The sequence below is a fragment of the Camelina sativa genome, chromosome 12 (assembly GCF_030686135.1).
Source record: "Camelina sativa cultivar CO46 ecotype springtype chromosome 12, ASM3068613v1".
Lineage (NCBI taxonomy): Eukaryota > Viridiplantae > Streptophyta > Magnoliopsida > Brassicales > Brassicaceae > Camelina > Camelina sativa.
Window position 1 is genome coordinate 21,481,932 of NC_141891.1, and position 26,441 is coordinate 21,508,372.

At 36.4% G+C, this 26,441-nt stretch overlaps 5 protein-coding genes, 1 long non-coding RNA gene, 2 other non-coding genes and 1 pseudogene across 8 annotated transcripts; 4 read left to right on the forward strand and 5 right to left on the reverse strand.

Moving 5' to 3' along the window:
• Positions 1-390: 390 nt before the first annotated feature.
• Positions 391-1,254, reverse strand: LOC147930858 (glutathione S-transferase T3 pseudogene; annotated as a pseudogene).
• Positions 1,255-4,171: 2,917 nt separating this feature from the next.
• Positions 4,172-7,081, forward strand: LOC104732461 (putative chlorophyll(ide) b reductase NYC1, chloroplastic). The gene is made up of 10 exons (XM_010452010.2): positions 4,172-4,769; positions 4,877-4,955; positions 5,061-5,196; positions 5,292-5,366; positions 5,462-5,657; positions 5,756-5,824; positions 5,918-6,057; positions 6,153-6,275; positions 6,377-6,569; positions 6,657-7,081. The coding sequence occupies exons 1-10, from the start codon at positions 4,470-4,472 to the stop codon at positions 6,843-6,845; spliced, it is 1,500 nt and encodes a 499-aa protein (XP_010450312.1). The 5' UTR covers positions 4,172-4,469; the 3' UTR covers positions 6,846-7,081.
• Positions 7,082-8,420: 1,339 nt separating this feature from the next.
• Positions 8,421-8,518, reverse strand: LOC147930859 (small nucleolar RNA snR60/Z15/Z230/Z193/J17). Its single transcript, XR_015576959.1, has one exon. It is a non-coding gene; the product is annotated as a small nucleolar RNA snR60/Z15/Z230/Z193/J17 (small nucleolar RNA).
• Positions 8,519-8,683: 165 nt separating this feature from the next.
• On the reverse strand, positions 8,684-8,784 carry LOC147930860 (small nucleolar RNA Z43). The gene has a single exon (XR_015576953.1). It is a non-coding gene; the product is annotated as a small nucleolar RNA Z43 (small nucleolar RNA).
• A 3,184-nt stretch (positions 8,785-11,968) lies between these two features.
• On the reverse strand, positions 11,969-14,644 carry LOC104732460 (rop guanine nucleotide exchange factor 9). The gene is made up of 7 exons (XM_010452008.3): positions 14,116-14,644; positions 13,897-14,013; positions 13,645-13,799; positions 13,482-13,556; positions 13,131-13,403; positions 12,660-12,980; positions 11,969-12,557 (listed from the first exon to the last, which is right to left on the reverse strand). The coding sequence occupies exons 1-7, from the start codon at positions 14,339-14,341 to the stop codon at positions 12,189-12,191; spliced, it is 1,536 nt and encodes a 511-aa protein (XP_010450310.1). The 5' UTR covers positions 14,342-14,644; the 3' UTR covers positions 11,969-12,188.
• Positions 14,645-15,343: 699 nt separating this feature from the next.
• Positions 15,344-15,995, forward strand: LOC104732459 (defensin-like protein 37). Its single transcript, XM_019233894.2, has 2 exons — positions 15,344-15,590; positions 15,699-15,995. The coding sequence occupies exons 1-2, from the start codon at positions 15,533-15,535 to the stop codon at positions 15,911-15,913; spliced, it is 273 nt and encodes a 90-aa protein (XP_019089439.1). The 5' UTR covers positions 15,344-15,532; the 3' UTR covers positions 15,914-15,995.
• Positions 15,996-20,188: 4,193 nt separating this feature from the next.
• On the forward strand, positions 20,189-21,169 carry LOC104732458 (uncharacterized protein At4g13230-like). The gene is made up of 3 exons (XM_010452007.2): positions 20,189-20,338; positions 20,442-20,498; positions 20,746-21,169. The coding sequence occupies exons 1-3, from the start codon at positions 20,267-20,269 to the stop codon at positions 20,965-20,967; spliced, it is 351 nt and encodes a 116-aa protein (XP_010450309.1). The 5' UTR covers positions 20,189-20,266; the 3' UTR covers positions 20,968-21,169.
• A 903-nt stretch (positions 21,170-22,072) lies between these two features.
• On the reverse strand, positions 22,073-22,990 carry LOC147930861 (uncharacterized). Its single transcript, XR_015575403.1, has 2 exons — positions 22,826-22,990; positions 22,073-22,723 (listed from the first exon to the last, which is right to left on the reverse strand). It is a non-coding gene; the product is annotated as an uncharacterized LOC147930861 (long non-coding RNA).
• A 1,071-nt stretch (positions 22,991-24,061) lies between these two features.
• Positions 24,062-26,027, forward strand: LOC104732456 (uncharacterized). The gene is made up of 4 exons (XM_010452004.3): positions 24,062-25,231; positions 25,439-25,500; positions 25,599-25,703; positions 25,768-26,027. Exons 1-4 carry the CDS (start codon positions 25,003-25,005, stop codon positions 25,912-25,914), a joined length of 543 nt encoding a protein of 180 aa, XP_010450306.1. The 5' UTR covers positions 24,062-25,002; the 3' UTR covers positions 25,915-26,027.
• Positions 26,028-26,441: the final 414 nt, after the last annotated feature.

Genomic DNA, 26,441 nt, shown 5'->3' on the forward strand with positions numbered 1-26,441 from the left:
GTGCGTGAACAAAAAGCAACATGTCCGTGACCAAAAGCTTCTTCTCCTAGTCTCATAGTCATAGCTTCTTGTCTTCTTCTTCTTGTCTGTGACCAACAGCAACAATGTCTTCTTCTTCTTCTTCTTGTCCGTGAGCAAAACAGCTTCTTGTCTTCTTCTTCTGTGTCGACAATCCTGATAGAAGGACACATAAAAACACAAATCAATCATACAACCAAACTAGTTATCTCATTTAATACCAAACTACATGAACAACACATCTCATAGTAAAACCATTACATATCATTAAAACAAGTTAAATTCATTACATAGCCGATAAACTCAAAGTCAAAAGCATCCTACAACAACTGAAAGAAACAACACAAAAGCAAACATAAACTCAAACTGAAACTAACTTGATAACATGTCATTAATTATCTTATTCTTCAAAGCTATTTCCATTTCATTCAGAGGCTCAGTTTTAGCAAGTAGACGGTCAAGCATTTTATGTTTGCTTTGCTTCTCTTTAATCATACTTTGTTTCTCTTTCAAGGCAAATTCTTTTTGCCTTATCTCCCACATGTCTTGGAACTCCACAAGAGAAGCGCCTTCTGGCTTGTTTACAAGCTTTTTACCTTTCGCCTTTGGTGCCTTAATACCAATAGGCCGAACTTCCTCCTCTACTTGAGTAACAGGAACAGAGCTTGATGACTAAATAAAGATCATCACACTTCCTTCTCTTTGATGTTCCATTACCTTTCGCAGAATTGGAACCACACCATTTCTGATCATGGCAAAGCTCCCTCCAAGCATGCTCAAGGGTGAACTTCACCTTATGATATTTGAAGTAGATTTCATAAGCCATTTTCATGACATCATCTTCATTCTGGCCACTTGATTTCAGCTTTCTTGCACCTCATAGCTTCCAACAAACTTGCAGACTGTTTCGTTGATCTTCTGCCACCTTTGCTTACAATGACTAGGCTCTCTCTTTTCTACACCAACTAGCTTAGGATTTTCAGCATAATAAGTTGCAATTCGTGACCAAAAAGTACCAAATTTTTTATCGACAGCAACAATTGGATCCTAGCTAGTGTTAAGCCAAGCACCGATGAGGACCACATCTTCTGTGTGTGACCACTTCCTTCTACGCTCCTTTGATTTCTTTTCACCTACAGGGCCCTCCTCAACATACGAATGGGTTTTAAGGGTGTGGCTTTCTTGTTGACTACTTAACAGGTCCATAAAACCTAAAGCTTCACTAAATGGGTCCATAGGCAAGTTTCTGGGTTGTGTTTATGATAACTCTCTAATTTACATGTTTTTAGCATCCTTTTTTGTCCATATTTTGCATTCTTTATACCTTTACCTTAGCATTTTTAGGTCATTAACTGTAGGAATTCACTTTTAGGCCATTTAGGGTGTTGCATTTTTGCATTTGGATACTTTGGATGAAAACAGGTGCTTAAGAGCCTAAAATGGGGAAAAACAAGGACAAACCCGAGCACGTACCCGAAGGAGCCATCGAGCTGCAAGAACAGTTCAAACCCAACACGATCGAGGAGGATCCGAGAGCAGGAAGATCTACCCGAGGAGTAACTCGATCTTATCCTCGTGTACCCCATCGAGTAGACCCTCGGGCAGGACTAGGAAGCTAGGTCAAAGGGGTTGCCATATATAAACCCCTCATCTTCTTCCTCGCAAACGAGCACGCCACAGACCCTCAAACCAGAGAGCGATAGCTTCTGTGAGAGAACTGAGCGACTCAAAACACTTTTCACTTTTTGTTAGACTTTATTTCATATCTTTTTATCATCTCTTTAGATTTCTATCTTGTACTCTTATCTCTCTACTATATCTTTTAATACAATGCAATTTTTGTTAATATATGCTTTTATGTTTCTTGCTATGATTTCCGAGTAGTGTAGTAAAGTTTCTAGGGATGGGATAGATGATTTTATGTTCTTGATCGGTTAGGATGTCTTAGTTTGATTGTATATGTTTAATAGATTCCCTTCTAGATTGGTGTTCTTAATGATGTCAACAAACCGAGAGGGTGAGATTAGATCTAAGGTGTTTTACCACCGAGAGGTGTAGATGAGATGCTTGAATCAACCAATGCTAGAGGTTTACTCACTTAGCCTAAGAGATTAGATGAGTAAGGGGTTTACAGACAATAGTGAATCGGTTCTTATTGCCTGCTTGGTCATGTTTCTCCAACGAGAGTTGGGTAGGGGAGTGATCAAGGTTGATTGTTTCTATCACGAGAGTGTTTTAACAAGATTTTACAGATTCATTTTCTAGGGAATATTTGCTTGAGGCATGTAAGACATCTGTACTGGTCAGGAATACTTAGGATTCGATTACCCCATCCTTAGAAGCTTTCGTATCTTAATTGCTTGCATTTCCATTCATCACTTGATCCCTTACCCGAACAGGTACACGATCACCTGCTTCGAGTAACCCCTCGAGTTGTTCATACTTCATTTGCTTACTCGATCACCCCACCCGATCCTGTACTCGAATGCTTAGGTCGTGTGGTTCTTTGTTTATATTCTTTTCTTTTATTATTTTAGGATTGTTAGACAAAACCCTTAATTGCTTGGCTTGACTTGTATTGTTCTGATTGCATCCTTCCTGCTAGCATAAACAACCATTTGGATTGATAACCCTTTGTACTACAACTGCATAGGGAATTGATACCCTGGGTGAAATCCTGCTTATCAATTTGGCGCCGTTGCCATTTGGTTGTATTTATTTTGCTACGTTTAGGATTTCAGCACTTGCTAGATCAAGTTCTTTTATCTGTATTGGTTCGGAATCTGACTTGTTTGCTTTCGTTTTTGTTTGTTTTGAATCTCAGGTACAACCCGAGCACCCACCCGACCCGTCACTCGATCACCTGGATCGGGTTGACCCTCGTGTACACACTCGGCCACCTACATGTGCATGCAAACACGATCCAGAGGTAGCCACAACTTGAGTCCTTTCATCGACAACATCGACAGACCAAGGCTACTCAGACAACAACAAGTTCACCAGCCGCAACCAGCAATCATTGAGGAGATAATGAACAATCAGAACGGTCCACCAGCTCCTCAAGCAAGGACCAACATAGGAGCTGGAGATGCTCCATCTACTCATATTCAAAAGAATGGTATTGTGCAATGGTAACTTCCTCAACAAGGATGTTGATGAAGGTTGGGACCTAGTGGAGAACTTGGCTCAATCTGATGGAAATTACAATGAGGAGTACGATCGCAATGTGCGATCTACTGGAGAGGAATATGCCAAGTACAAGAGGGACATGAAAGCCCTCAATGACAAACTCGATAAACTACTCAGCCAGCAGTAGCATGTTCATGCAATATCAGAGGAAGAGCAGTTTTTACAACAAGATGGGAAGAATGTTCAAATCGAGGATGTGCAATACATCTATAATCAAAGTGGTACCACCAAGATGATCGATTTGCGGCGGCTGGTCGGAGGAATTGACAAGATATGCAATGAGTTATACATCTCCGGAGGAAACAGTCGTGCTCCAATCAAGTTTTGGCAAGGAAATGGGGTTGAAACGGAGATCCAAAGAGATGCGAAAACTGTGGTCCTGAAAAGAAACTCGTCGTGCGCCGTCGACATCTAAACGGAATTTAGATTTGTGATTTGATTTGTTCAGTGGATTTCATATCTGTGGTTATGGAAACTGGGTACAGAAGAAGGATGGATGGGTTGGCCGGAAGCTAAATCCAACCTTTGATTGATGAATTTCCCAGGTTTGGGGTTTCTAAGAGAGATTGAGAGAGGTACCAAAAGATTAGAAAAAAGGGGGAAAAGATAACAAAAGGAGATCTAAAAGAAGTGAAACTGAAGCAGAGGGAAACAGCTTTAATCGTCCTTTGACACTGATAAACCGGAGCTACGCCGATACTGGAGAGTGGAAATGAATGGATTGTCTCAAAATTCGTATCTGGGAGAGTTATATTTCTCGGGTTTTTGATGTGATTCAGCTGTGTACCACTTTTTAAATTCATGTGTCGGTTTAGCAAGTGATATTAGAAAAGTGATGTAAAATAATAACTTTTTAGTAGTGCTACTCAAATAAACACAAACTGTGAAAACATATGCAATTTTATCAATAGCCAAGTAATTTTGATCCGTCCTATAGGAGAGAAAAATAAAATATCGTGAAGACATATGCAAATGGACAAAGAAAAAAAAAAAAGGGAACACCAAATGACACGTGTCACAGTTAGGCTAACGAGATGAGGTTTGCGGTAACGTGTGGCCATCACACTTCTCTTCCTTGTTTCTTTAACCCACCGCCCTCGCTTCTTCTTCCTAATCTCCGATCTCTCTATTTAACGTCTTCGACGAATCGGAAGCTAAAAAAATAATATCTAACAATCTTCTTTTGGGTCCCCAAGCTCCTTCCTTACTCTTGTTTTCTAAGTTATCTTTTGCATGAGTTTCAAAGCTCATCTTCTACAGCTATGACCTCTTTGACGAAGATTCAAGTGTACCCACGAGTCTTGGAGCACCGTCTCTTCTTCAGAGATCCGATACGGGTAGGATCAAGGTTGAATTGCAGAGAACGTAATAGTAGGGTTTGTGTGCATCGGTGTGAGAGTGATTCGGGTGAGAAAAAAGTTGAAAGAAGAAGAAAGGTTGAGAAATCGAATGGGTGGTGGAGTTCTTTGAAATCTGGGGTTTTAGATGTTAGTAAATTAGGCTTCTTATCTAAAGATGAGTTCAATCACAAAGTTGAGAAATTGGAGATGGTCTTCTCTTCGGTCAGTCTTTTAAAGTTTCCACCTTTTTGTTTGAAGTGTTTTTCATTCTTTTGTTCTCTAATAACTTGTAAAATTCTGGTTTTTTTTTTGTTGTTGTTAATTTGTAGATTGCTGTTCAAATTGCGAGATATATAGTGACGATGACAAGTACTGGAGCTATTCTATTGATTGGGTTTCAATTATCAGGTTAGTTAGTACCAAAAATATAAACTATTGTACAAGTTTTTTTTTTGTGTGAAAGTTTGTAACTTTTTTGTTTTCGACTGAGTTTTTGTGTTGTCTATGAAAAAGGTGGGGATGGTTCGATGAACTCATTGGTTTGGTATAGTTGGCTTGGTGGAATTATCATTGGAACGATGATTGGTTCCAACATGGTTTTGGAAGATCATTACCGAGCCGGTCCGCGTAATGTTGTTATTACTGGAAGGTAACATGGTTTTTGCATATTGTTTGATTCTTGTTTCTTTTGTGTCTTGTTTTGAAGCTGATGTGTGTGTTTTTTTTTATTGATCGGTGTTTTAGCACGAGAGGACTAGGGAAAGCTCTTGCTAGAGAATTTCTTCTCTCTGGAGACAGAGTCATTGTCACATCTCGCAGGTTGCTAAATTGATATGGAAAATTATGGATGAGTTCTTATCATGAAATGAAGTCTTATGCTTTGTGTTTTTTTTTTTTTTTTGGTGTGAAATCAGTTCTGAATCTGTTGATATGACTGTCAAAGAGCTTGAGCAAAATCTCAAAGAGATTATGAATAGTGCTAGTGAGTCTGCTAGAAAGAAACTGAGTGATGCTAAGGTAGTTGGTATTGCCTGTGATGTTTGCAAACCCGAGGACGTTGAGAAGCTGTCGAATTTTGCTGTGAAAGAGCTTGGTTCCATCAACATATGGGTAAAAACAAATATATTTCATTGTACCGTCTTCTAACTTTTTGTATTTTAGATCATATGTTTGTTTACTCACTCTCGTCTTTATTCAAATTTGGACAGATAAACAATGCTGGTACTAACAAAGGTTTTAGACCGCTGCTCGAGTTCACTGAAGAAGATATCAAACAGGTAAAAGTCCTTTTTGAACCTAAAGCTTTATTTCAGCTTGAGCTCTATGGTGAAGTTTCTCAGTCTACTAATTGTAATTGAAATTTTTGTTAGATTGTCTCCACAAATTTGATTGGATCGATTCTATGTACACGAGGGGCGATGGATGTGATGAGCAAACAGCACAACGGTGGGCACATCTTTAACATGGATGGTGCTGGTTCTGGGGGTTCTAGTACTCCTCTCACAGCAGTGTAAGTAAAATCAAATTCATTTGATACTTACTGACCTCTAACTAATTGGAACAAATTTTTCTGAGTCTTTTGTCATCTTGAGCTCTTTTTTGCAGATATGGGTCAACAAAATGTGGACTTAGGCAATTTCATGGGTCTATTGTGAAAGAAAGCCAAAAAGTAAAGGTTGGCCTGCACACTGCATCCCCTGGCATGGTTTTGACCGAACTTCTTCTCAGGTATATGCATGCCGCATATACAGGTTACGTATGAGTTTTGATTGAAGCGTTGTAACGAACAACCAAATACTTAGTTAGTTAATTTCCAACCTTTTTGCCAGTGGTTCGAGCATAAAAAACAAGCAGATGTTTAACATAATCTGCGAGCTTCCTGAGACAGTAGCTAGAACTTTGGTACCACGCATGCGAGTTGTGAAAGGTTCAGGAAAAGCTGTCAATTACCTGACTCCTCCTCGGATATTGTTAGCTATTGTCACTTCCTGGCTCAGGAGAGGCCGATGGTTCGATGACCAAGTAAGTAGAGTCTTCAAGCCAGGTTTCATTTCAGTGTTAGTTTTTGTCTTTTTCTCCGATTTTTTACTAAGATATTTGTGTTTGCAGGGACGGGCGTTATATGCGGCGGAAGCAGACAGACTAAGGAACTGGGCAGAGAACAGGACGAGGTTATCATTAACAGACGCGATGGAGATGTACACAGAGAATACTTGGGTGTCTGTTTTCTCTCTTTCTGTTGTTTGCGCTTTCATCATCCTACAAAGCACCACACCTAGCTCTTTTCCAGGCACATGACAACATCTATCCTGGATGTGTTTATACAAAAATTTATACATATATGTAATGTATAAAAAGGCTATATATATATATATATATATAACAGAACCGATCTGTTCATCTATCATGCTGTCTCTCTGGTTACAAATGTAAACACGTCATTATTTATAGTTGTAGAATGTTTTGTTGTTGACAGCATAAAAGAAAAGATTGTAAAGTTTGGTATATGAGAGTAATACGAATGATTACTATTACACTTGGTATATATCTGGATGGTTGGATGAATAAGAAGAGTAAAGAACTTGATGATCTTGGAGTTGACAAATCTGGTATGTGAATGAATGAGAAGTACCTGCAAGTTTTTGTTTAGTTTGTTTGGTTCTTCTAGTAGTTGTGTTGCGGATTTATGTTGGTTATGCGTTTTGTTTTGTTAACAATAATCGGATGCAATTTTGTTAATGACCTTTGAAGAGTATGATCTCGTGGCAGACCAATTTGTTAAGACTATTAACACACACTCGTAGAATCCTAAAACCTAAATCGATTTTTATTTCTAATTAGGAACCGAGAAGCTCGAGTCAGAAAGTTGATAATGGACGAATTTCAAAGTTGAATAGTATACTGTAATATAGCACCTTTTTATTCCAAATATTAATAGCACCTTTTTATCCCAAAAATTATACCAAATCGTATAAATATTCACGAAAATCTCTCAAATCAAAATTTCCTAAATTTTTACAAAATCCTATAATCCGTACCACCTCCCATTGTACTATTATAGCCGTCTTCATTCTTTTTTTTTGGTCGAAAGCCGTTTCATTCTTCATAAAGAGACAATATCAATCGAGAGTCGAGACAATCAAATCATTCATATTAATGTGTAAACTCCTATACACGCTAAAGCGAATATAGCCGAATTCAAACAAAACAAAAAAGAGTAATAAAACCCAAAAAAATTCTGTTCCGATCAGTTCAAGTTCAAGTTTTGACACATCATGTATTTATGATATACAATTCGATGATTCAATTTCTTGTGGAAAAGACTAGCGCAATGGCTTAATGCATTTCATTGGCAGTTTGGTCTTAACAACTCGAGCATTTATTGTTTTTACTATCGAGGAACGCTTCAAATAGAAGTGGTTGTGGATTCGAACCACTGACACAAAAAGAATTTACAGTCCTTTGCTCTAACCACCGATAGGGTGGAAGTACTTGTCAGCTCTCGTCTCAGCTGCAGTTTCTTTCTAGGGTTATAGATTTGTGAAATTGGAATTAATTTGGGGATTTAGTTGTTCTTAGCGTCAAAAACATGGTCGTTGCAATATAATTTTACTCTGATTTGGTCAACAAAACTTTACTATTTTATGATCAAGTCAATGAAAAATTTGTGATTAAAATAGCATCTTGAAAATTGGTGATTAAAACCTCCCAAATTTGAAAGTTAGAGATTTTTATGACACTTTTCCCAATTATAAACTCCCAATATTTATCAATTCTCTAAATAATTGTGATGCATATCATACCCTAATACCAAAAACTAAAACTTGTAAAGTTGAAAAAAAACATATATATATATATATATATATATATTAAAGGGGTCATCAGATAGGAGCGAAAGACTATGCTACTGAACTGTAATCATGGAGATTATATCATCTGAACTATGCATTATTAATCCTCACTTGACCCTCTTTTTTTGCCAGCAAAAACAAAGATTTAAAATAAGATTTTGGAGGCCTCATTGAGAAGATTTGGATTATCAACATGGATTAATTCAGACATATGCTTGTCTTAATCGATTTAATCATCGGCCAATCCTAAAGAATAATGAAAAATTAAAAACAAAAAAAAATTGGGGACTCAGAATATGGGTGGTGATATAACAGAGTGGTCGGCAAATAGGCCTTTACGGCCGTTTTTACGACGAACGAGACCTTAATATCAATCGTCACTGTCCACAAAAAAAACAAAACTGAAAGATCGAAGAAAAATAAATAAGAATCTAATTCCGAGAGAATGAATTAGCAGAGATGGATGGATGGATGTGTTAAGCTTCTCTCTCTCTGCCTAATCCTATTTATACAGGAAAAAATAAACATGAAGAAGCGCTTAGGGTTTTCTAACTCGTTGAGATTCTGCCACGTGTTCATATCGCATCTGACGGTTACTCATTACCTTTTGTTTACGTTGTTGGGCTTATCATTCATTGTTTGGGCCTTTATAATTGACTGAGTTCATTGTGGAAACTGCACTGAGATGTCAGAGCATTTGTTTGGGACAAAATATTGGTCCCTTAAATATATTAATCTTATTTTGATTTTGAAAGTTTGATATGAGCATTGGTGTCTCTCACAGTTGGTCCCTTGAAAAAAATAATAATATTTTTAATTTTAAAAAGTATTTATTTAAATTAATAAGTAAAAACATATTAAAGTTTTAATTAAAATAAAACATATAACAATGACAATAAAAACATAAGAAAATTACAAAATTACAAAAACTTGAAAAGAAAACAAAACATACAATTAAAATAAAAATAAAAAACATTAACCATACAAACATCACAATTAAAAACTAACATTTTATCAAACATCTGCTGCCTGCATAAGTAAATAAATATACACACTTATTTTTTCTTGTCAAATTGCGTATGTATATGTTAACCATCATTTTCCAGGTAAATTTATAATTTTGATGGTAATATAATAGAAGCTTTGATAATGTAAAGAAGTACATGAAAATTATGCAGCTTGTGACTTTCAAAACGAGTTTCTATATACATGTAGTAGCTCTCTAGCTACGTGAAACTTCCAATATATGATAAAAAAGCAGACTTTAATATAAAGGTATGATTAGAACTCATAAAAAGCAGACCAAAATCTGTGATGGTATAAAACCAAGGGCATTTTATCGAATACTTGATGTGCATAGTTACCGAAGAGACACAAAAAGAGTCGACAAGAGAAAAACCATGAGCAGTATGACGCGCGAAGAAAGATGAAGCATCTGAGAAACTAAAGATAATACGTAAAACATCAACGGAGGATTCAGAGACAAAGAGAGATTCACAGATTTGGACTTTTTCAGTCAAAAACTCAACAAGACGAGATAAAAGGAAGAAGAAGAAGATACAAAAACATAAGCCTGATGAAACAACAACAACCACCCACACGTTGCCACTTGTTAAGAAGGACGATGCAAATTACGTCCCTCTTGTTAGCCCTGAGATTTAATATCCGATATCCGGTATCCGCTCCGGTATCCGGTCCAATCCGCTCCGAAAACCGGATATCCGGTCCAACCAGATACGGATTCGGATAACTAAAATTCAAATCCGTCTAAACCGGATATGGATCCGGATAAGATAGTTTTGACCAACCGGATATCCGGAAATCCGGCTTATTCACTCACCCTAAAATAACTTGACCTTTGAGTATAAAACACATATATATAGGAGGGCTGGAGGAGTAAATATTAAGTGTTGGGCGATGTGAGATTCAATATTTTTTGTCTTTTCCTTTTAGCTTTATCCCACATCGCTTGGGAGACAACTTTTCACACTTAAATGCATCTATAAATAAGTCTGCCTTTACTCTTTCTTTCTACTTTCCGTGAATGGGCCTTAATATATGTTTGAACCGGATACTTTGACGGATATCCGCGGATATTATAGTTTTAGTCGGGTATCCGCCGACCGGATATCTGGAATAACGGAGCCGGATTCGGATAACATAATTGTATATCCGCCGGATTCGGATTCGGATCCGGATATGCCTAAAAAGGCCGGATATCCGGCTCCGTCTCAGGGCTACCTCTTGTAGGAACGGTTCTACGATATTAATTTGTTTTCGATTTAAATCAAACATGTTATTACTCAAGGACACTTCAAAAGTACGCTAATGCACTTGGTCTTAGACCCTTTCTGCATGTTATACGCCGCCACCATTCTCATTTCTCAGTCATTCACCAAAAATTGTAACATTACTAGATTTTACCTCGTGGTACACCGCGGAGCTATATTTTATTTTAGAAAAGAAAAATACAATTTGATTAGTAGATTAACTATATATATATATGAGTATATGACTAATGTTTTGTATATTTTAAATCTTTATCCCTTATATTTATACATTAATTAAAATTTAACCCATGTTCTAGCATTTGATTAATAATATTTAAAATTTATGCTAATGTTGCTATAACCCGTTTTGAAAGAAACCCTATTTTATGAGATTTTTAACATTTATAAATCTAAAGATTCATAATATTTTAATTTTTATTAAGTTTACCATAGAAATAATCATTTTTTTAAATGGTGTTAAATTATAAAAAGGTATATTTATTTTATTTAATAATTTAGGTAGAACTAATTAGTTTCTATAAATACATTTCGAATTTATTTATAACAATTAAACCAAAATTTATGGTATATGCTCATCTAACAATTACTATGTATAACAATTAGTTTTTATTTAAAAAAATGAATTTAATTAAATATTTAATGTCAATGGCATTCCTTGTAAATAGTACTGAATTTCAGGATTTATTTCATAATTGTCTTCAAAAATGTATATATAGATGATTTTGTCGTCAAAATTAGTAAAAATGTGATTCTGTAGTTTGGTGAATCAGATATGATTTTACCGTTTTGGTAGAAAAAACGTAATTTTCAACTTTTGTATGTTTTCGCGGTTTTTAATAGACAAAACAAAGTTTTTGCAAAATTATTATAAGAGTGTTGTTCATAATTCGTAGCCAAATCAAATGTATCAATCGGATAACTAGGATTTCATTATTTGTTATTTTTGATTGAACCATCTCTATCTAAATGCTCCAGCTTGGTTCAACCAAATAAGTTTGAAAATTTTGACTTAATTTAAAAAATTTATTTGATATTTACATATGAATGTTGCTCATTTCTATACAAAAAAAAAAAAAAAAAAAAAAAAAAAAAAAAAAAAAAAACTAAACAGAACTGATCAGATTGCTGTTTCATTCACATATTTATATGAATAAACAAACGAACATGGTCTAAATTATCAGTATTGGTATTTGTTTTTCTTTTCTTAATATGTATATTTGATAATGGCATAAAGTGTTTTATATATATATTAAACAAATTATAGTATCTGTAAATCATGTTTTCTTTAAGAGAAAGAAAAATATATATTTTGAGAATGGAGTGTGGTGTTGACAAGTTAGTATACTTCTCTGTCCAAGAAACAAAACCGGAAGGAAGACAATTCTTAATTGCTACTTGTTTCATTCTTTTGCCTAAAAATAACACACACTTACGTACGGCTGCGCAATTGTATCATGCATGTTACTTGTTCCCATGTCTTTTTGATTGGTCTTCATTCTTCAATGCCTATCTTTAGGGCTCCTAAAACCATTCAAGTTCTCGAGCTTCTCCAAATACGAGAATTTCTTTGGCGTCAATTTTGGAGACTTGGGAGGTTTCTCTGACAGCCCTTTTGAGCTATTGTCACTCCAACCAATAAAATCAAGCAATGTTGTCTTTGATGAGTATTGTGGGTCAAGCTTCTCTGTTTCCTCTCCTAACTCTGAATCCATTTCTGTTGCTATCCCACCATCTGATGTTTCTTCATCTGTACATTGCTTTCGGGCTAAAGAATCCGCGTAAAGTACATCCTCGATTCTCGACATTTCCGTGTACCCCAAGCTCTCTAATATCCTTGAGTAGCTCTCCAAAACAGCGTGTCCCACATCCTATAGTTAGAACACACAAAGTGATAAATGAACCACAATGACCTATAACTAAAATTAATAATGATTGATGTCATAATAAAAATAATAGCATTTGAGTATTACCTTGTTATACTGAATTTTCGAGATGTCGAGTGAAGATTGGGGAAGACCAGGGAACTTTTGTTTAAGCAAGACCAAGATCGTCTCGGCTCTCTCTTCGAACAACTCTCGTTTCTCCAAGCTCACAGCTGATCCCCAAGAAGATTTGTTGTCTTTTAGATGAAGTTTCCTTTTCCATATAACAATTGAGGCCTCGATCCTGTTCTTCACATCCAACACTTTGTGCTCCGTAGACAAGTCGAGTGTTGACAAGAACTGCTCTGGATCAAACCACTCTTCTGTTATGCTCTTGTATAACGTATCTCCAAGGCTTACCCTTCCATTCTGCAATAATCTAAGTCTTCTCAGTCACCATTATTGATGTTTTTTTTTTAGAATATGATGATACTATATCATGATGTCATAGAATATAAATGTAAGCAAACTATTGATACTATATTATCCGATTTTTAAGACAAAAAGAAGGATAATCACCTTTGGAAGAGACTCAATATAGCTATCAGGGATAGTCATTTCTGAAAGAACTTGGGCATTAATTGCCATGGCGGCTTTTTGGACTTGCGAGACCGAATCTTTTTGAAAATGAAGCATTCTTCGGGATGACTCGGACAAGCCATCAGAAGGGACTTTCACCGGAGGAAGCCACCACTTGTCCTTTGTCCTATCATTCCGTGCTTGCTTCCCTTCTTCAGAGTCTCTCGACACATACCAAAATTCATTGTGTCCTCTAAAATTGTCCAATGTATCCTAATATATATATTTCAATATCGTTCCATCAAAGTAGTTGCATAACATACATGATTTTAAATATATGTGCACGCTTACAATGAGCATAGCGTCGAGTTTGCGGAGGGCAGGGATGTTCATAAGAAGATCACATCTTTGTCGTGTCACCATAATCTACAAATAGTCTTTGATTCAGAATATTATCTCTGACGTTGATAATATGAAACTGACAAGTGTTAATTAGCCGGTTAGGAAACTGAACCTCGGTGCAGACTCCATCCTTACTCATCTGTTGAGATGGAACAAACTCCACGATGTGATCAGTCACAGACAATAACCAATCGATCTCTTTCTTCCACCTAGCTTTTCTATCCGGTGCCATCGGCTGTAACTTTGTCTGTTCCCCGAATATTGACGCTACACATAAAAATTAAACCAAACCATAGATTTATTTTGTGTTGCTTGTGGATGAACAAAACTAAAATTAAAAAAAAAACTAAAGAACTACATTTACCGGCTAGATTTGTGATGGCATTTGATAGTGCCAAAGCAGAAGCTACACCTTTACCACCACCTGACATATCTTCTCCTAGAAGTAATTTTGTGAATTTATCTTTCATCATCTCCGTGTCTACAATATGTAAAATCCACAAAATTGTTTAGTTTTTTATTTTTCCTTTTATATCTCTAGAGTTCGTAAACGAATAGAAATAATGAACTTTTTTGTAATCACCGGATTGTTGCTTATCCTGTCTACGGGAAATCAGACGGGAAGTCATCGGACGGCTACTCTCCACCGGACTTCCACCGAGGCTGTCTTGAGTTTGACTTTCCGACATGCTTGGTTCCACGAGATGAGGTTGTTGTTGTTGTTGTTCTTTTCCCGCTGAGGAATCGAACATCCTATCAAAATTGAATGAACTCGAAATGCTTGTTCCTCGTTCCAACGATGGAACCATGGTACCAATACCTTTCTATCGTTTTCTTGTCCAAAATCACAAAATTCTTACTCTTAAACAAAAGAGAACTTTGATAGGGAGAATCATTAGTAAATTGTTCTTCGGATTATTATAACTATTGTATGCAACTACAAAATATTCTAAATACTTATGACAAATCAAGGAGACGTGGAACGCACGAAAATGAGGAAGAATCAAGAAAGTGTCACAGATTTAAGGATTTGAAATTTGTTCTATACCAAAATAGTAAATCAATTTTTAAGAAGAAAGCTTATTTAGTTTTTTTTTCCTTCTCTCTTTGGTGTTCAAAAGTAAATTACTGGTTTATTTGTGCTTACTATAGAATTCCTTTAAGCCCGGGAGAGACAATAAAAACTTGGCAACTATTTTTACAATAAACATAGACGCTTCATCAACTAAAAAGTTATTATGTTTTTAATGGTTACAGTTAATGTTAATCCACCATTTTCTTTTGTAAGAAGAGATAACTTCTAAAGGAAATTGTTAATACCAATTTTCTTTTCTCAAATTTGTTTGAGTAATTACGTTGGGTGAAATTTCGGGATGGTTTTAGTTGAATGGATGTGACTAGTTATTATTTATTACATTAGTTAAGTGTTATGCATTCCAATTATTTAGTTGTTTTCAAACATACATACAATAATTAGACAAAAACAAATACAAAAATATTTTTTTCTTACTTTTGACTACTTTTTTTTTTTGTCTCCTTTCATACTTTTGACTTTACATGTAAAATCAAAAGGTAGAGCAAAATAGTCAAAGATAGATAGGAAAAAACTCTCTCCAACATATACACAGATCCCTCAACTAACCCATTTTTCTTCTTTAAATTATAATTATCTCACTTTATTAGTGTTCCCAATGGCACCACCACCCTATCCTTAGGGCCCATAGTCATCTTCTAAAATCTTTGTAATTGATAAATTTATATATTTGTTAGGTGATGCTATGTATTTATAAAAATAATGTATGGCTCCCGCACTACAATGGGTCGAAATTATGTAGTAGCCAAAGCAGGACGATATTTAGGTATTTAAAACTTGATAAAGTAATAAAAGGACCTACACATAACGATATATAAAAAATGCGTTTTGCTATATTTAGAAGAACATTAAGATTACAATCAAAGGAAAATTAAAGAGTGAAGAGAGCACTTGACTATAGACAAGAATGGCCGTGAAGCTCATTTACCTCTGTCTTTTCGTATACATTGCCCTTCTCATTTCAGGTAAATATAATTGTATGCTCCATGGCAAATACGACACTCTTTCCGGTTAAGATCTTTTTCTTTTCGTTTTGAAAAATACAATATCTTTTTGATATGATGGCATAAAAGGGGTGGCTACTACTCAAGGCCGGACAATGACCACATCTGGGAGAGGACGGGGTGGGAAGAGTGGTCGGACGGAATGGCTGTATGTAGCCGGAGAATGTGCGAAATTACCACGTTGCAACAAATATTGCGTCTCCAATGGGTTTCATCTTGGTGGGTTTTGTAAGAAACTATCCCCTCAAGCTTCATCTCTTTTTTGTGTCTGTAAATATACCTAGGTTACATCAAACTCACCGATCTCTTCTTTGTTGTTGTTGTAGTTGTTTTTGTTTGGAGATATAATAAAGATTTTGTTCAGAATATACAAGCCTTGACTTGTTGCTCCATTCTAGTTAATAATGGTTTGAACTTGTAAGCCTTGTCTTTCTTTGCTGTTTAAAGAAGATTGAATCATGCTATAATTAAGAAGCAATATCCTTTAAAGTTTGATCTCATATCAAAAAAACAAACTTTGAATTGGTTGTATAGATGTGATACTGACTAGTGACTCGCGCATCAAGCTCCGTTAATTTGAATGTTAACTAATTCAAATTGTGTATGGACTCCGCCACTCCGGTAGGTTGTATTACTGCATAGTGTCGGCGAGTTTTGCAAACCGGCTTCGAAAGTTGTACATATTTGTTTTTCTTTGGTTTCTTCTTTCTAGTTTTGTGAAAAGTTGGAAAAAACAGATTTTTCCTTTGCCGGGAAATGATTACGATGTGGACCCATTTGTTCCATAAAACATATTATCATGTGGTGATCATCGATGATTAGTGGCAGATTTATAAATGTTTCTTAGAGGAAACACATTATAACAGATCTTTTAAATATTTTTAGTTATACATATAATTTTGATTATTTGAATTTTTCAAACTGGTCGGATCCACAGCTATGAATTTTTGAATTAATTATTCGAATTCCTCAAAAATTTCTTATACTGAGTTCACTAACCTCACCTACTCAAGACTCAAGAATATGACAGCGACACATCTAAAAATAACTGTTATAAATGGATTATAAATGGATGATCCAAATTAAAAAGTTGAAATTGAATGAATATTCATTTAAATTCTTACTATTTGCGATATTTTTTTTTTTTTAAATGATTCAACTACAAAATTGGAAAAATGAACAAATCGCCCTAATTTCTCTCCAAGACACGACTATCGAGGAGCCGCCATCTCAATTTTTCTCCAACGCCGGTAGGGCTCCGGCTCGCCGGCGTCGGAGTCTCTCATCGTCTCCGCTCTTCTACTGCTTCTTCTTCTCCTTTAGTTTCTCTTTTCTATCGCTTTTCCCCCTTTATTTTCCCCTTTTGTTTCTCTTTTCAATCGCTTTCCCCCAAATTATTTTTCCAGATCCGACGAACCCCATCCTCACCTACTCTCGCCCAACCTTACCATCGACAGATCCACCAACGACACCTGAGTCGATGTTTGGTGAGGCGTTATCCAGAGGTGCGATTTGCCTCCGTTTTTGGACTCTCGTCTCAAAGCTAGCTAACCCTATGAGCTTGGCAGACCCATGTCTACTCCCACCGGAATCGCAGAGTCCTACAGCCTCTCCGGTCAGCCGTTGCACGAATCCTCTTCTACTCTCTCTGCGGATGAGCTCCGCAGCTGAACCCGGCTTGCTAGCACAAATGGTTTCGCCCAACCTCCAAAATTCCAGGTCTCCTCTACCTACCCTTATGTTAACTGGTAAACATTATCTAGGCTCTTTGGTTGAACTCGGTGTCCGAAGACTGCACTTGAGAATCCACTTACCTAGATTGTTTGGTAGAAACGAAGTGTATGTTAGATCCTTGGTCTTTGCTCATTCAATGACATTGCTCGCTAACTGGAAGAACCAAATCACTTGCCTTCTTATGCTAACTAGCGTTTAAAGTTCGCAACCCCATCAACAGCACCAGTTTGGTGTTACCAACAACCCAACAGCTCAAGCCTGAATCACCTCTGAAGCTCAGGTCTGTCATTCTTTTGCCCGTGTATAGCCGACTACATAACTTGTGTGGAATTCTTGATCACCATTTTCATGGCAGAGAGGATCCACCTGTTATGTTACGGCTTTACATATATCTATGCACCTGTTCTTAGCTGCTTCGGTGAATCTTTCTACCCCCATTACCCTGCATCAATCCTCTTGTCGTAAGCTCAGGTCTATCTATTATATGTCAGTGTCTCACCATTTACTAACTGTGTGTGGTATTCTTGATCACCATTTTCATGGCAGAGAGGGTTCACCTGGTATGGTATGGCCTCACACTTATCCTTTACGAATCCTGAATCTAGCAGCAATACAAACCATCTTCAGCATCTCCACCATCACCCGGGCTGTCAGCCCCCGAATCCTTGCCATGACCTTGTTTCTACTATTGACCCTCACCCCGGTGAGCTCTTTGGCTCTGATTCTCCTATCAACGGTATCGTGTCTTTTGACCAGGACCTATCTGTCATCTCTCGAGATCATCGAGGATGTCCATTCTTGCAATCATGTTCCTGCTTGTCTCCAACTGCTTGTTAGCACTTGTCTCATAGCTTTCATGGATCATTGCCTGATGTTGTCTGTATCTTTAGTTTTGCTTATGGCTTTGGGGAAAGTCTATGCTTGTAAACTTTTAAACTTAGGGGTTTTTCATCCCTCTCTCTGTAATGTTTCTATCTGATTGAATAGAATCATCCGTTTGTCAAAAAAAAAAAAAAAAAAGAACAAATCATAAAAGAAAATTGTTCAACTCATTCATCTACTACCTCACACAATGAGTTTGAATGATATCTAACCTTTTTCAAATTCAAAATTTTCCAATCATTTATCTACAAAACATATTTTATACAAATGAAAAAAAAAATATCATACAAATATATGCTCGTTTTAGTATATCAATAATTAGATGATACATAATTATATTTAAACAGAAGTGCAGAACTAGTTAGTTTGCTTTTGAAGATTTTCATTAAATATATAATAGCGATATCTTTCTTTTAAAAAAAAAGGTAATTAACTGCAAAATGACTCGACTCTCTCGGGTAAAAAAAAAAAAAAACCACCTCTTCTTTCCCGAGACGATATCCCAAGCGATCAAACAAAACTACTTTTCTTCTTGGTTTTACAGATCGCCGGCATTTGCCGGTGGTGCCTGTTTTAGTTTTTAATTATTTTTTTTCTTGTTTACTAATAACTAGTATGGGATTACATTGGATTTGCCGATTAAATTTCTTCTTTAGGATGACAGCAACGATTGTGATCGTTTTCACAACTGAAACAAACGGTTACCAATTTTTTTCAAAACCGTTGTCAGATCCAAAAACAGAAGCACCTTTCCCAGAGATGGTTACATCGGTTGATTTGATTATAGGTTTATGTGTCCTACGATGGCTAAGTGCCGTTTGTTTTCTCTTTCTCATGGTGATGGTTGTGTTGGTGACTGTGCCAGCGAATTGGGTTGATCAGATTCATAGTCAATCGAGACTGAATTTGTTTCAAATGGCATCAACATTCAATCAAGCGCAACCAACTTCGGTTAGAGTCTTTTGTTATGGTGATCTGAAACGAAATTGTTTCTGGTGTATTTCTCCAATAGTGGAGCCGATTATTGCTTGGCGAGTAAAAGCGAATTCTTCTTCTGGATTTATTCAAGTCAAGCATGTGATCTCCGTGAAGAGTTTGTCAACTCTCCATGATGACCAATATTTTCAATATCCTTGTGGAGAAGGAATGAAGCATAAAATTCAAAGAATATATTGGTGTTTTGGTAGGCGAATATGGGATCCCGGAAAGTCAAGTCTACATAGGAACAATACATCGATGAACAGGAAGGTAATGTGTGATACTAATTGGCTGCAAAGTGTATGGCATTCCAAAAAACATGATCAAGATCCATCTCAAGCAATATATCAGTGTTTATGTTTATTCAAAGTAATGCAAAAAGCATTTGGGAGTTTCATCTATAAGGTGTGAGTTCTTTATGAGTATATGAAGAGGGGACTTTACAGATTTCATCTGTTGCCTGTAAGACTTTCGTTTGGAAAACAGGATTACTTCCACTTCTTCATCGAAATTGTGTTCAATTTCCTTTATTTGGTTCAATGGTTGTATTTGTATGGATTTGTAATGTATCATGTAACATTTTTATGATATAATAAAATTGATTTACCGTTAAAAAAAAAATTGCAAAATGACTCTTTTTGTAAAATATAAAAAGGATATATTAATTGACTATTGTCTGTCAAAATCACTATCAATTTTCACCAAATTTTACAAACATTACGTTCCGCCATCATATTCAGTACATACACTTAGGTGCATGGAAATAATGCAAATACTTTTATTAAGAATCAAATAAGGAACATGAGGTGCCAAGGATTGTGTTACATTAACACATCTATAAATAGCTAACTCGAACCGGAACCATCCGATTTCCCGAGTCAAACTCCTCATGTCCCACCCAAATCGATCCATGTGTCTTCTTTACATGGCACCTCATCTCCTTATACATTTTTCAATTCCATTATATATACTTAAGTTTTAAGCTTAAACTAATTAACAAACTAATCCCATTATTTATAAAACAGAAACAAGAGCGCTAAGAAATGACAAGCTTCGCAGTTGTTGCAAGACTCATCACAAGAGCTCGTGCTTCCATCCCGACAAGACTCGTCCATGTAATCTAGCTATTTTATTTTTAATGTATCGTATGGGTGTATCAGATTTTAATACGTGTGACTAATATTAATCATCCTTAATTTTTTAAATATATAATCAAAGGGAAGTACACGGAATGAAGCCTCCGTCTGTGACAAAGCCACAGAGGCTCAGCAAAAGGTAACACACTCCTCAAGCTTTAAAACAAAAACAAAAAAATTGGTCATAGAAACGAAAAATACAATCGAAAAAAATTATACCACATGGTTTTTGTTTACTTTTTTTGAAATGGTCAAAATATACTCTATTAATAAAAATATACGAAAACATGAAACCAAATTTAAAGGCATAAAAAAAAAAAAAAAAAACCCGACTTGTTAAGTACTTTACAAATTAATGTTTCATATAACCAAATTAAACCTGATAGGTGGCCAAGAAGGCAGATGAAGGAGCACAGACGATCTCGGACGCTGCTGGTAACTTGAAGGATAAGGCGAAGAACACTGCAGAGGAGGCATGGGATAAAGTGAAGGACACTACGGAGAAGATCAAAGATACGGTCACCGGAAAAACCGAAGAAACCAAGGAGTCCATTAAAGCCACTGCCAAGACCGTCGAGAGAAGCATGAACACCAAGAACCTCAAATAATAACATACTGAAATTTTTGAAAATTTCCACTATATTAAATAAGATATTATTTACCTAATGGAGTTTGTTTTGATCTGTTTACACTTTGGTTTTGTATTAAGAACACGTATTGCTTTATTAGGTAAGAATAAATCTGGTTATGATCATATAGAAACTCATGTGTTTATTTAAATAAGATTAATTGATTTGATATATTTGTAAATCACAATTCAATTTTTTTCTATATATAATTGACCGAAAAGAATAACGGTGCGCTATGTTTTGGGTTAGTGGATACTTCAATATGGAACTCATATGTCTATGACCTACAATTGTTTTCAATGGAAATATGTGTAGTTATTTGTATATACAATTGTACAACTACTATTGGTGCGGAATTTAGCACCCTAACATACCGAACTAAACCAGAAAGATAATTCGATTATTTAATCGGGAATCCGGTTAAGAACCCAATTTCAATGTTTATTAGAGGCCTGTTCGAAAGAAGGAGGTCCAACAACGAAGATGGAGAAGCCGACTTCCCAGGTCGCCATTCTCGACTGACTTGAAGAAGAAGGAGCAACTTTCTATATTCTAGCTTTAGTTATAAGGAAAGTTAATATATTCTGTAATCAATCAAAAAGTATAAATAAGGGAGAGACTTCTCTATTGTAATCATCCAACATCTAATACAATAATTCAGTTCTTTCATTGTTTTTAGCAAAACCCTAATTTGAGTTCTAAAGATCTAAGCCCTCTTCCGATTTCAAAGCTTAGATCGAATTCTTTGAGAGATAACTTCTTTGAATTTGTTTCCCTCACTAAAAAAATTCGTTGTGGAAACCCTGAAACCTAGTTTCCATAACTACGAAGAAGGTATAATTAATAGAACTACACAATATAGAAATCATATGCTACATGTTTTGTATTCTGGCCTAAGAGTTTTCCATAGTATAGAATTCTGATTGGCTCCCGCCTCCCAGTAATTTCTCGCTTCTTACAATAATGCATCAACCCCCATGTACATGGATATACAAGATTGTATTTAACTCCATTTACTCTACATCCAAGAACCACCAAATCATGGAAATGGGATCTTGGTCATGGATCAGTAATTTAAGCTCTCTTTTTTTTGTCAAACCAATACTTTAATTTAAGAAGTGTTTAGTACAGAGTTAAAGAGACAGAAGTGTCCCTTTGGCTGCCTTATTGGTTTTTACATTTTGCTCCCGTTTCACAAAGACGAAGTCGTAATCTAGGAAACTGAGAAAAAGAAGAAGGATATCATGTTGAATCCCATAAAGCTCATTCGATTGAAACTCCAAATTGAGTGCTTTGATCAGCTGTTGCTAATTTGAAGCAAAGAGAATTTTTTCATATCCGAGATCTAGGACTTGCTATAGTGCATGCATCAGAGCCATCACCCCATAAGAGGGGATCTTACATTATTCGCTGTGGCTCTGCCTTGTTCCTTAGAGTGAGGAAGTTGTTGTTCGAAGATCCAACCAAATCCGGCTTGATTGGTCTCCTCTTTCCAAGATGCATCTAAGAAACATCAGATTGTATCTAAGTTAATCCTTTGGATCTGTCTCGGGGGAGGTAAAGGTTTATCTATCTTGGGTTGGATCTGAGTTGTGTTCCATTCTTTTGTTTGGATAATAGATTGGGATACTTCTTCTAAGCTTGTCGAATGAATCTGCTCAAATACTTTCTTATTTTTGCTACACCATATTATCCACAAGATCTTGGAGAAGAGTGGTCCTTGATTTAGTCCTACCTGTGGAAGGCAAATCAATCTGCTCGATAATCTCAATCCCCAATTGGAAGCTTGTTACTGGGGAAAGGGTTAGTGGGGTTTTTAAGGGTGCAAGATCCATACCTTTTTTACAAAGGGACAGTGGAAGAAATCAGAGTTGACTCCTCTTCTCCGCAGTGGGGGCAGCAGACTGTCGGATTAATGCCTCAGATCTGTAGGTTTTTTCCCACTGGTAAAGCATTCTTCATAGCTTTCCAAAGAAAAAAATTTACCTTTGGTGAGAACTGCAAGTTCCATATTTCTTTAAGCCAGTTGAAGTTTTGGTGGTTGGGTGGTTGAGGTGGTGGTTGGTCAACCGAATTTAATGCTTCATGATACCCCATTTTTGCATTGTATTCTCCGTCCTTGGTAGCCAGCCAAATATATTTATCTTGTGCTCCCATTTTGCTTGGTCTTAGGGCAAGTATAGCTTATTCATACTAAGGTATGGTAATGAGAATTTCCTCTCTGTTCCATTCCTTGGTTTCAAATTCTCTGTTTCTCTTTTGTTGTTCCAACTGGTACTACTTGGGTTGAAAGTGAGATCCACGGGTCTGACCAGATCCTCGTATCTTCTCTTGAGCCAATAGAAATCCTAGTTGGGTTTTCAGAAGATCTTGGCCAATACAAATTCCACGCCAACCATGTAATAAGGAGGAAGAGACTGAGTAGTCCAGGAATTATGAGTTGTTGCAGTATTTACCCCGTAGCACTCTTGCCAATAAACAGGATGGCTTTGTAAGTATTCTCCAACTTACTTTTGCGAGTAAAGCATCATTAAATCATGTGAAGTCCTTAAAACCTAATCCTCCATCTTTCTTTGTTTATGTCATTTTTGACCATGCAACCCATGACATTTTCTTCTTTTCCGGAGAGGAGTCCCACCAAAAGCGAGTTAGAGCCGACTGGATTCTCTTGCAGAGGGATCCCGGTAGTGTGAATCAAGACATTGTGTATGTAGGCATGGCAGCCAACACTAATTTGAGCATGATGGTCTTCCCAACAGTAGACATGAATCTTGAGGAGCAACTTCTGGCTCTTTGGTTTATTATATATGTCTACGATTTGATTGAACAAATCTTGTTTCTTCCTCTCAAACATTTCAGGTAGGCCTACATACTTGCCTAATCCTCCTATTTTTTGGATGCCAAGAATTTGTTGAACCTCTAGTTTGATATCTTTCTTCAGTCTTTGATAAAAAGGTTATTGCAGATTTAGCTTTATTTATCATCTGACCAAACGCTTTCTCGTATTTTTTCAGGATAGTCATGAGGGTTTGGCAGCTTTGAAGAAGACCAAGTAAGCTTTAGTGCAAATAATGAAAAGATAGGGAGACAAAAGGATTTCCTTACCATTCTATGAAGCTACTATTTTTAAGCTCTTCTAAGTTCTCAAAAACCATACTCAGTCTATGAAGCTACTTTTTTTTAATAGGCCATGACATTATTGACTCGTTAATTTGATTTGAATATACCGGATAATCAATGTGGTCGTTCTTGGTATCCTAATCCTTACAGATTTTGTGGTTAAAGCAGACATGAAGTTGAGAGTTTCCCACATTTTGTTTGGTAGCATAAGTTAGAATGTTAGTTGAAAGGTCTAGATTTTGACACAATCCTTATACCCATAGTCTTGTTAAGCTTGTGATGTGACATGCGCACCTCACAAAATGTCATGGATTTTTGCTCTTTGTTTAGTAACCTATTAGGCTTTGCATTCAACTCTCTGTTAAGCTTATTCTCCTTTATGACTCTTTTCTCTCGACGCATATTATAGTTTTTTCCATGGATTCCCTTACTTTTGGCTAATTCATCCATTAATTTTTCTCTAGTATCTATACTTTTTTTTACCATGAAAGTATCATTGCTAGCTGTATCTAGAAGATGCCTACACAGTGGAATTGCTTCTTTATAAATGAGTCATGACTCATGATGTACATCTCTCCGAAGTATTCTTGATCCTATTGACAAAAGATTCAGAATTTGGTGATTTGGTTTGACTCTTTCTCCTTGAGTTGTGTTGATTGCATAGCACATTAAACCAAATTATGTGGTTACGGCCTTCTAACTTGAGAAAACCCCCCCCCCCCCCCCCCCCCCCCCCCCCCCAAAAAAAACAAGGCAAACTTTAAGAATATAACCAAACCAAACCGATCCCGATTAGTTTCTCAGCTTCGACAATCTCATTCTCTTACAGACACACGCGCCAATTTGTGTTTCCTTTTTGTAGAGTTTCTGAGTAGCTTTAGCCATTCACATCTCATGTCTTCTTCTCTAATTCCGTTTCCTTCTTTGAATCCTTCTCCTCTCGCTCCAAGATTCTTACAAACCCTAACCCAATTCCCAAATTCTCCGTTTCTCTCTCCATGCTCTGTTTTGAGGTTAAAAAACGCATCTTTACTGAATTTGAGAACTCGAATTGCTCCAGTTCAACCCCGACGAGTTCGGTCCAAAACCCTTGTTTTGTCTGCTCAGTCCAGTTTCTTGAAAGGTTTGTTCTTTCCCCCCCCCCCTTTGTTTTGTACTTTCGTAAGTCGAATTCCATTGTTTTGATTGCTTAGTTTATGAAATTGACCAAAAGGGTCATTAAGGGTTTGTTCATTGTTGTGTGGTGGATACCCTCTAATTGATCAGTTAAATTGATTGTGTGTATTGATAATGTTTTGGGATGTTTATGTTGTGTCATTGTATTGAACAGTTCTTAGAACCGCATGGAATATTGGGAAAGATGGAATTGAAGCTGGAACCAATCTTGTACCTGTGAGCTCTCTTAGTCCTGTCTTCACCAATTACACTCTACTCTTTAGTTACAGTTTGGTTATGTTTTTATGATCCTTCCTTTTTTTGTTTGGTTGAAGGTCTCCGTACCTAGACCAGTTGCTAGAATCTCGGTGACGATTGCAGCATTAGCGGTTTCGTTGTTTGTTGTCAAGTCGTTTCTATCAACCGCTTTCTTTGTATTGGTATGTAATGCAACACCTTCCCTATTCGGTGTTTACAAAGCTAATTTACTATGAGTGTTTGCAGGGTACAATGGGATTTGCATATTTCTTATTCATAGCCTTAAACAAAGATGAAGCTCCTAAACTCAGAGGAGAAGATAAAAGCTCTGGTTCCAAACCATTGGATGATCCACTTGAAGAAGCAAAGAGAATCATGGACAAGTACAAGTAATCCGCGTCTTGTTTATTTGTAAGCTTAAGATTTTGCTCATATGAGAGAGATCTCCAATGTATACCGAATACAATCATACAATACTTAGGAATGTTATATGTTCTTTGATTTAAGATCAACTTGCAACGGTGCAATCAGTCAGGTACAAGATTGGTTGGGTTCAAACTGATTTATATTGAAAAAATTGGTGTAAATTAGGAGGATTTTAAAATTTTGTTGGTGTCAATTGCACCCATAGTCATCAATGTGCCTCCGCCACTGGTCAGGTGATTGTTAAATTTCTGGTTTAGAAACTCTGTTACCTCTAGTAGCAATACATTTCTGAAACGGTTGTAGCATTAGCAATCATTTGAATAATTTGCTGCAACTAGCAAGTAGGATTTTAAATTTTCATTGAGACTGGTTTGATGGGTGTGGAACAGTTTCAGAACAAAGACCGTAACATAGTGATAGAAAGTGTCGGTAAATATCAGAGTACCGACAATCTTGTCCTCCGGTAATTTGGGAAAACCAAAAGCTCTCTGTAT